Source organism: Leptonotus elevatus, chromosome 7 (genome assembly GCF_054856555.1).
Source record: "Leptonotus elevatus isolate MCC_2025b chromosome 7, RoL_Lele_1.0, whole genome shotgun sequence".
NCBI classification, from domain to species: Eukaryota; Metazoa; Chordata; class Actinopteri; order Syngnathiformes; family Syngnathidae; genus Leptonotus; species Leptonotus elevatus.
In genome coordinates, this window is record NC_141245.1 from 24611305 (window position 1) to 24621544 (window position 10240).

At 40.8% G+C, this 10240-nt stretch overlaps 1 protein-coding gene across 2 annotated transcripts; it reads left to right on the plus strand.

Moving 5' to 3' along the window:
• The first annotated feature begins 143 nt into the window (after positions 1-143).
• On the plus strand, positions 144-10235 carry spartb (spartin b). Of its 2 annotated transcripts, XM_086081425.1 has the most exons (9): positions 144-355; positions 761-1461; positions 2670-2867; positions 3866-4031; positions 5484-5678; positions 5770-5928; positions 7606-7696; positions 7800-7844; positions 9271-10235. In XM_086081425.1, the coding sequence occupies exons 2-9, from the start codon at positions 766-768 to the stop codon at positions 9473-9475; spliced, it is 1755 nt and encodes a 584-aa protein (XP_085937551.1). In that variant the 5' UTR covers positions 144-355; positions 761-765; the 3' UTR covers positions 9476-10235. The 2 variants fall into 2 exon arrangements, with proteins under 2 accessions (XP_085937551.1, XP_085937550.1); XM_086081424.1 differs by lacking the exon at positions 7800-7844 and having other exon boundaries at positions 145-355.
• Positions 10236-10240: the final 5 nt, after the last annotated feature.

The following is a 10240-nucleotide window of genomic DNA, read 5'->3' on the forward strand; positions in this document are numbered from 1 at the left end:
CATTTACATTGACGTCGCGTCTCTACATTATTGAAATGAAATCCTCTAGGAGTGATTTAAGAGCGGAACCAAAAGCAAGAAATGAAAGTGAAATAAATCAAAGTATTCTGCCACTGTTTTGACATTTCCGGTCTGAACGAAACCTTTACAATAAAATATAATCTCAAAGCGGACACCGGTGTCGCTCCACATCCACAGTTAAATTGCGTCACAACGACTTTTGATTGAGTTGCTGTTGCGTCAGGGTCCAAATATATTCACCCGAACCCCTGGGAAGTGACATTCGTCCAGGCGTATATAATTACACGTTGAAACGTTAGCCGCGGTGTTAGCTAACCGGCTGCTACGTTGGGAGGTGAGTTACTACCGTTACGACCTAACGGGGAGCTAACGCTAACTAGCTGAAAACAAAACTGTCAGCTAATCCTACGCAGTGAAACGTTCTTAATAAATGGCGCGGACGAATGGTTTGTCTTTGATATTTTTATAGAACTGTCGACGTGCACTTGTGCATAGAAGCGAATGTGAGGCAAATAGTTTGAAAAGTTTGGGCTGGATAAGTCATTGTCAATAAAAATGTTCCGCAAACTGGTAAAAAAAAAACAACAACTCTTGTTTGCTAGTTGTACTGCATGCACTACAATTATTTTTTTTTTTTACACCAGACTACTAAATATCCCTTGCGTCATAGCTAATTTTAACATAGCAAATGTTGGTGTCTGTGTCCTAACCCAATTATTTAATAAGTGTCTTATTTCAGAGGACATGGAGAAGGAGAAAGAAGATGCATTCGACCAGGCCAGACTTGAGGTAATCAAAGATGGCTACAAGAGGGCCTTTGAGTGCATCAACAAGGCTCTGACGGCAGATGAAGCCCGAGACAAGCATCAGGCCCTGGAGCTTTACAGGAAGGGGCGGAAGCACCTCCTCAGGGCCATCAGCGTGCCCTCGCATGGGTGCGAGTGCGTGGGAAGCTCCTGGGAGTCGGCCCGCGAGATGCAGCAAAAGATGCAGGAGACCCTGGACAACATCACCACGCGCCTTGTCGTGCTGGAGACCGCCACTGCCACTGCACACGCCATCTATCCGCAACTCCCTGCTGAAGATAATCAAGTGAGAGGCCCCCCCGGAGGTACGCCTGTATGCAGCGGCGTGGCTCTTGGGGACCAGCCGCCGGCGTACTCTCCCCAAGCGGCCGACGGACACCTCTCCATCTCGTACGGTACCGAGTCGGGCGAGCTGTCGCTGGTGGGTGACGAATTCTACAGTCGGACGTCCAGCACGGCGTCATCCCCGCAGAGCATGGGTGAGGATGGAGAAGAGTTACTGTGCATCCCGCAAGGGGTGCAGATCTTTTTTGTGAGCCCTGAAGGGCACGTGAGCGCCCCTTCGTACCCGGGCTACCTGCGGCTGGTCAAGTTCACCAATGATTGCCCTGATAGACCGCCAGCGTTTTTACAGGTAATTATGATGTTGGGGAGGATCAAATATGATCACGTTTACATCCATTTCTTTGGAGCGTGGACTAGGGGAAGGTCGGGGGTGGGTTCGTGTCTTGTGTTCACGAGTCATGTGAGCTGACTATGATGTAATTAAGTCACTAAAGGATCAGATTTGAACATAAATCAATTTGTACTGTAATGCTACGCAGCTATTGAGTAAACCACGGTGGTTTCTCGTCAGGAGGCCGATACAAGTCTTTTCAAGGGGGAGTTTGCCCCTGGCGAGGCAGCGGGTAACATCACAGTGGAGAGTCACATGACTGAAAGTTGTGTGTAATCGTAGACATGTGGCAATAAATCTCTCCGCACACAAAATATTTTCCCTCTTTTATAAGCTTGCATAGTGTTTATGCTGAAAAGAAAAACATTTAAAAAATGTTTCTTGGTATTGGCTCAGACTTTTATGGATCAAAGCAAGTTCCTCCAGGTGTGCTATTGTTGTGAACTGACTTAACAATGCTTAATTAGCCAATGGTAATAAAGGTAGACTCGACCCACTTTTTAAATTTAGCTTTTAATTGATTACGACTTATTTTTATTTTCTGCTTATTTATTTTTTATTTTGTTTTTTTAATCTGTATATTTTATTCTTTTATTGTCATTTAACCTATATAACATTTTATTTTTAGCCCCTTATACTTTTTTACTTGTTAACTGTCATTTATTTTACTCTATTCTGTTTTATTGTTATAGCTTGCCGTTATTTGTTACATTTATTTATTATAGTGTTTCTACATCTTATATCTTTTTTTTTTTAGTACTCTTAATGTTCATTTACTTACTTAGATGCACTTTTTAGTATATATATATTTTTTTATTCTATTTTATTATTATCTTAACGCGACCCTTGTGAGGACTAAGCGGTTAAGAAAATGGATGGATGAATGGATGTCCCCAAATTTTCAATCAAGCCATCAATCAGCTGTGATCGAATTGACCTCTTGACCTCTCTCAATATACCTTTTTTTTTACCCCATGAAATCATTTGCAGACGGTGAAAAAAGTAACACGTTTTTTGCCACTAGAAGTAGCAGAAAGATTTGTTTTTAAACAAAAAAGTACAAGGTTGTCAGGAAAACATTTAGTACAGTAAAGTAATGAAGAATTTGTACATTGTTGCTTCCCACCACTCCATTAATCGATTGTCTCTTGATTGTCTCTTGGCAGGTGTGCGACTGGCTGTACCCGCTCATGTCGGCAAACTCGCCGGTCATGTTGTGCAACACCGGCGTCTTCATGTTCCCTGACATGATGGCGCCGGCGCCGGGACACTTCGTGGGCGTGGTCCTATCGTCAGAGCTGCCCGCCACCGACCGAGAGCTGTTCCGGGATCTGCTGGCTCAGATGACGGACCTCAGAGTGCAGGTACTCGACTCTTCGTAACGTAAACTCTTTTTTTTTTTTTTTGTTTCACGACACACAAGTAAAATGAGCCCAAATTTGGCTCACTATTGGAAGTGTGATGTCTAAGTCATTTCTGAATGTTTTTTTTAGTTAGTTATTTGTTTTGATGCCGTTCATGGACAATAAAAGCAATATTGTCCACAGGCCTGAGCTCTCGATCCCAACCGTGCTTACTTGTTTTGGTATAAGAATGGGGACATAGGAAGCACTTTAACACATTAGGTGTACACTGTACGGTGCATCAAAAAACATGAAAAATTATGATTTAGAATGGGAGTCAATGGGCCAAAATGTGGACATTTTTACTTATTTCGAAATTTTGGACGGTGCCATTTTGAACTTCAACATGTTTTGGACAATTGGGTGCAGTTTAAACTCACTCAGTGATTTTTGTTTTTCCATATGCTTTATATTTGGTTATTAAAAAGCAAAAAGCCAAAAATGTGACATTTAGTACCCGGGGGCTTGTGAGCTATAGTGGCATATTTTGATGTTATTACTATTAAGAAAAACTCCTTTAAAAAAAAAAAAATGAATTAGAAAATCGTGTGACCTCTGCAGTGTCCCTCAGCACACTTTTTGACAGTTTGTTTTGAGTTGTGAGCCAGCCTTGCTCGCTCTGCCTCAGCATTGTCGGGATTGGAGCATTAAAACGGCGCTAATGCTCTTATCAGCCGCTGTTGGACCGAGCCGAGAGCCTCGGCTGCCGCTCAAGGTCATTTTTGATGTGAGGCTTCTTGCCGATGGAACTGATCCGGCGTCAGCAAGTAGGCACTTTTCTCTTTGCTTAATTGGGGGATTTGCAGCTTTCAGCACAAAGAGAAGCTGTTTTATTTGTAAACAATTGCAGCCTTGTAACAAGTTGCCCGTCGTCATGAAACGGAGCTATTATTTGGGGCAGCGTTACAAGCAGACGAACGTCTTAAGGTTTTAGCCGTGCCATGTGTTTGTTTCATCAGGACGCAGATGAGACCGTCGAGCATGTGAATCTCGGCAACAAAGTGTCCATCGCGACGGCCGCGGAGGAGCCGGCCGAGGTGGCGGCCGACGAGGCAACCGCGGCGGCAGAGGATGGCAAGAATCTGCCCGAATGGAGCGAGAAGGTGGCCAGCGGGATCCTGACAGGTGAGGTTATTGCGGTAACTCGCCTCTTTTTTCTTTTTTAAGAGCTCAGTATTGTTCATTCGTTAATTTTACCGATTTGACATGTCATTATCGTTGCTTTTTTTTTTTTTTTTTTTTTTTGTGTGTGCGTGCGTGTGAGTGTGTACTTATTAGTTCACCTAAAACCTATTAAATATCCCACACTGTTCCCCTAAACCGAATACTTCAGAATCCAGCTAGAGTCATGAGGTTGTCAGGAGACCTGAGGAAGGATCAAAGAAAATAAAGTGAAATCCGGCACCGACCAGACATTATCTACTACCCCGAGTTACCAACCAGAGTCTTTCACCAACCCCAGAAACATCTAAATTCCAACAAATTAGGGAGATCAAAGGAGAGACTGAGGAAAGGAAGGAAGGCTAGATGAAGCAGAGTGAGATCCACAGACATCAGCTTCCACCGATTCAACAACCAGAGGAAGAAGCAGATTGTGTTTGAATTTTGATAGATGCTGGCGTGGTGGATCTGGCATGCATGAAAACCTCCACCAAAGAGGGGAGCCGTCGACCCCCCCGGCCAGGACAGAGCAAGCACTCGCCTCTTTCTAGATGGCGACGATTGCGTCAGCTTTGTAAATAGGCATGGGCCGATAGACGCTTTACCGTGCTTTTAAAACGTCATGGTTTCAATAACCGCTAATAGGGCACAATATGATTCGTTGCTTGCAGAGTTGAGTAAACGAGGCACCTCTTTGAAGTGAATTGCCTCCAATGAATTGTTGTTTTTCTCTCCTCTCTAACTGAGGGAGGGAGCAAGATGAGATGCCGCAAACACAGATGCCTTTTTGCTGTAAATAATGCGCATTGTCCTTAAAAAATTTTTTTTTTTAAAGTGCCATCAGGTACTCGGTAGCCCTAAGGACAACATGAGTAGCCTACGGGTTTGTTTTAGCCCACCAGCGATGGGACATTGTGACTTGCTAAGAAGAATTGCCAGAAGAATGTTAACATTTATTTATTCATTTAAACTTAATATATTCTAAATATTCTATATAAAAAAAATTATACAAAAAATATTGTTTCATTGGGGAATTTTTTTATTTATTTACCAAAATTATTCTTTTTTTTTTAAGTCATTTTAGAGGCGCAATTTTAATACTGTGCAGGGTTTTTCCTGGCTCAAAATGAGGTGGTAGAAGAAGAGGAAGACCACCGTCAACATTTTCTTGATAGCAATAAACAGGCGGAACAAAAAGATCTTTATAAACTATAATTTATGTTATTAATATATTTTGTTTAGTATAATGTTGAAAGAAAGACAAATTATAGTTAATGCAGCAAAGCATCAAAGAAAGTTTAGTTTCCATTTGTGGTTTTAATTTAAACTACCATCTTAAATTCCAACATCTTCTTTCCAATTTGCAAATGGACCTGCATGTGCTTCATGTTTTTTTTTTAAAAACTTATCAATCAGGCGCATCCTGGCTGAGCTGGGGTCTGGTCAAAGGAGCCGAGTTGACGGGCAAGGCCATCCACATGGGGGCGTCCAAACTGCGAGAGCACATGACGCCGGAGGACAAGCCGGCGCAAGTCAGCCCCACCGTCACCAAAGGCCTCCACGTCGCCAAGCAGGCCACCGGCGGCGCTGTCAAAGTCAGCCAGTTTCTAGGTGAGCGTATTATACGCATACGCGTCTTTTGCTGTCATCTTTTCTTTTTTTTTTTTCTTGTCTTTTTTGACTGACTCGCGTGTCACTGCAGTGGACGGCGTGTGCGTCGTAGCCGGCTGTGTGGGTCGGGAGCTGGCGCCGCACGTCAAGAAGCACGGAGGCAAGCTCATTCCCGAGTCAATGCGCAAAGACAAAGACGGCCGTTCCAACATCGACGGGGCCATGGTGGTGGCCGCTAGCGGAGTGCAAGGTAGCGTCGTACCCACACGTCGTCGTTTTCGGGCCGCCGCACATCAAACCATGTGACCAAACACTACTGAAATGCCACACGATGCGGGGGGGGGGGGGGGGGGGGTCCTGGCAAGTTTTCACAAGTGGCCGGACTTCTGCAACTCGCTTTGCTTTGACGCAGATGAAACGGCAAATTAGAAATGTCGTGTTGCATCACAAAACTCACCTTTGCAGGTATCCAAGGGAGATACCTCACTTTTAGGTGAGGTGAATTAAATAGGTGAATTCCCACAAAGCAAAAGTCGTTACAAAAAAAAAACTTTATTAACTTACTAAATTTATTACGAAAAATAACTGTGCTGCCTTATAGGCTTTTTCTATATGAATAAGTTAATGACTTTAAATAATAAGGTTAAAAATATTTCTTTGTCATTAAAAACGGTTAACTAATTGTTTGGATGCATAATAACTAGGGGTGTAAAAATGAGTGCGTTCGTTCAAGTTCCTTTCCTTTAACGCCACAATTTTTTTTTACATGGAAAACCTGTACTGGGAGAATTACAGTTGCAACGCAACAGACACCACGTCAACATTTAGCAGTATTACGTTTAATAATAATGCATATATTTGTGGAGACTGGGGTCAAGTTGTATTTTACGATTTAAAAAATGTGCAGAATTTCAGAAGAAAATGCACTGAGCTGTCACCAATGTCTTACAAATGCAATTATGCCATCTAGTGGCAGGGAAATGGCCTCAACACAAATCAATATCACACTTGTTTTTTTTAACAGTTCAGTACATCTTTTTAATTTTATCTCTATTTTATGAATTATGAAATTACTGTATCAGTGACAAAAAATGCAGCCATGTTAGTTTAACAATTTGTTTCTACTTTTATGTTAACATGAGTATGAAAACTTATTGTACACTTTGTTGTACATTTAGAACAAATATAAAATTTGCGATTAATTGTGAGTTAACTATTGAAGTCATGCGATTAGTTCCAATTTTTAAAAAATTCATCGCCTGACACCCCTAATAATAACTAATTTTCTTTATGTTTAAAGGAAAAGTATTTTTGCTAAACATACTTGCGAGCAAAACATGTCCGCCTTCACCGAGCAGTATGGAAATGCAACTCACTGCCATCCACGTTGAATTATGGAGCAGGAATGCCATACGTTTCGTTTTATCATAGTTTATGCATGCATATGAGTGTGAATATAAATGCTGTTATCAATAATTCAATGCACTTTCGTTTGCAATAGCGCTACAGTGTATGTAGCGATGGACTTAGCGGTGCAGTTACTATGTCACTTTTTGTTTCTGATATATATATATATATATATATATATATATATATATATATAAAGCTGACTGGATGCTACCTACCAACAGAGAGGCGTTCAGCAAACTTCCTACTTGAGCCAGCAGAGGGGGCTGTTGCCATCTGCTCCATAGACAGTGGTTGTGTTGGGAATCATTCACCGATTGCTCACCTTCCATAATAAATATTGAACAATGAAACACATTGTAATCACATTTGTTATGTTGTTTTAAAAGGAGTATCTGTTCATTCATTTTCAAGATGAACTGGAGGATAGCGTATCATTGCTACAAAATGGCAAACCGTAAACTATATTGCATAGAGGGAGTGCTCGTGAGTCGATTTTGGTTTTATGTTTGTTGGCCAGGATTCGCCACCATGTGGACAGGTTTGGAAGTGGCGGCCAAGAACATCACGACAAGCGTGGCATCGGAGACGGTCACCACAGTGAAACACAAGTGGGTCACTTCCTTTCAATCTTGTCCCATCATGCTTGCTTCTATTTGTGTGTTTGTGTGTGGCGCTCACCATTTTTTCCACCGTCTTCAATTTGCTTTGCAGATTTAGGGGTCTTCAAAACCACTTTGACCCACCTAACGGCAACAAGTGATGGTTTTCAGCATCAAAAACGCAGATATTTAATTACCGCTTTGCACTAACGACAAGCATGACTCCAGCTTGTCGACGCAATTTCAAATCACTCTTTGCCTCTTTGTGGAATATCAGTGCTTCTTTAACATTCTTCTGTCTTCCTTGTCAAATTTCATTTCCGCAATGATGGCTAAAATCAGTACATACTTTTGTGAAAAGAGATCAATTGCCTTAAATGATCTTAACTCATTCACTGCCATTGACCATTTGAACTATTTCTATTAGTTTAACATTTTTCCCCACTTTTGTTAACAAGAGTATGAAAACCTAGATTTTTTTATAGTATTAGAAGAGATATAAAATCTGTGATTAATTGTGAGTTAACTAGTAAAGTCATGCGATTAATTACAATTAAAAATTGTAATCGCCTGACGCCCCTAATTTTTAATAATCCTTTCCTTATAAAAACAAAAAGATCATTACAAATTAAAAAATATATATATAAAAAAAGAAAAGATTATTAAAAATTAGGGGCATCAGGCAATAAAAATGTGTAATCGTAATTAATCGCATGACTTCACTAGTTAACTCACGATTAATCACAAATGTTATATCTGTTCTAAATGTACAAAAAAAAATCTGGGTTTTCATACTCTTGTTAACAAAAATGGAAAAATATGTTACACCAATAAATAGTTCAAATGAATTTTTGACCTCTATAACTGTCAATGGCAGTGAATGAGTTAATTTATCAAAAGTCAAGTTTTTGAGTTATTTTTCATTGGTATATTTGTGCGATACACATAGGAGGACATGACAAAATGTGACGTTTTTCCTTAATTCATTTTCTCTTTGCTGCTAATTTAGGCACATTTTCATCCCCATATTAATAGAGCAGACACGTCTGCTCAATAAAGGCAATTTATCACTGCTGGAAGGTGCTAGTGGTACATTTAAACAGGCTTACAAGTCATGTGATACTTTTTTTTTTTTTTCACACTTTGACACGGTTCAGTCTGTGACATGCTTTTGAAAAAAAATACGCCAAGGACCAACAATTACGTCTCACATTCCACTCTTTTTAAAACCCTGGCTGAAATGAGCCGGTTTTGATGGGGCGGTCAGATGAGGCCCTGCTCGCCTCACCCCTTCTAATTAATGCAGGGCCATTGCCAAGTCCAGCTTTCATTACCATGACGACTGTGATCAGGGCCCACGGCAAACTGATCACATTCAAAAGTCACCTCGTGGTAGGTCTTCTGGGTTGATGCACTCTTCAAAGGTGTAATGGAAACAATCCTGCATGATGTCACAATATTTCTTCCCAATTCCCCAATCACTCTCAGCATGGCATCTTTGCATATTAATTCTTCCCTGTGTCTTGCCTTTTCGCCCCCAACGCCACACCCCCCTACCCCCCCCACCTTACCCCCATCAAAAGGTACGGCGCGGCGGCCGGCCAGGCCACAGATAACGCCGTCAACTCGGCCATCAACGTGGGCGTCGCCGCCTTCAACATCGACAACCTGGGCATCAAAGCGGTGGCGAAGCGGACGGGCAAGCAAACGGCGCAGGCCATCCTGGAGGACTACAAGTTCCAGGACAGAGCGGACGCGCAGAAACAAGTGGCGAAGTCAAGCAAATAGCCCTGACCAAATTGCCTTAAATATAATTCAAGATGTTTTCTTATTTTTGCTAATATATGGTTTAGATTTATAGCACTACTAATTGCTTTCATACCTAAACAGGACTTTGATGTAGAGATTTTATTCTGTGAAATAAATATACGTAATATATATTGTATAAATTGATATGATTCAAAATGAAGTCACTTTACAGTCAATTTACATGCTTTTCTATGCATAACATTTTTCCCCCCAAAAGAATTACTGGCGAACTCCCTTTTCCGCATAATGTGGTTTAAAGTTATCCCACTGATCAATGTGCCTATAACTACTGTCTAAACTTTTCAAGTAATCATAAATTTGTCATTTCAAACCAAAGATACAAAGTCTATTGTCATTTTATGTTAATAATGTTGTTTAAAGTGCATAATGTTGGTCCAGATATTTTATCGTGTATTTCGAAGTGCATACATGTTGAATATATTTGTATAACTGAACTGGTCTGACTCAAATGTGTAAACTGACTGCAATGCTGCAACTCCTACTCAAGACATATCATACTGTGTAGGCTTTGTTAGATTATTAACATTGTTTTTCTGTTTCGATTTATAGTTTAACAATAATATTGTCTACTCTATCAGCTTCTCTGGATTTTTTTTTTGGGGAGTAATCTTTTCCCTATCTGTGAAGATAAGTGCATATTGTGCCTTCCCCAACCATCAGGGCGAGCAGTCCACTGTGATGAAATAAAATATATTAAATATACATTTTACAGCTATAATTTGT

Excerpts from the sequence above, each read along its gene's own strand:
- spartb (XM_086081425.1), top strand. The coding sequence starts at position 766 with ATGGAGAAGGAGAAAGAAGATGCATTCGACCAGGCCAGACTTGAGGTA. Across the intron at positions 1,462-2,669 it reads GACCGCCAGCGTTTTTACAG|GTGTGCGACTGGCTGTACCC; the intron begins GTAATTATGATG and ends GTCTCTTGGCAG. Across the intron at positions 5,929-7,605 it reads GGCCGCTAGCGGAGTGCAAG|GATTCGCCACCATGTGGACA; the intron begins GTAGCGTCGTAC and ends TTTGTTGGCCAG.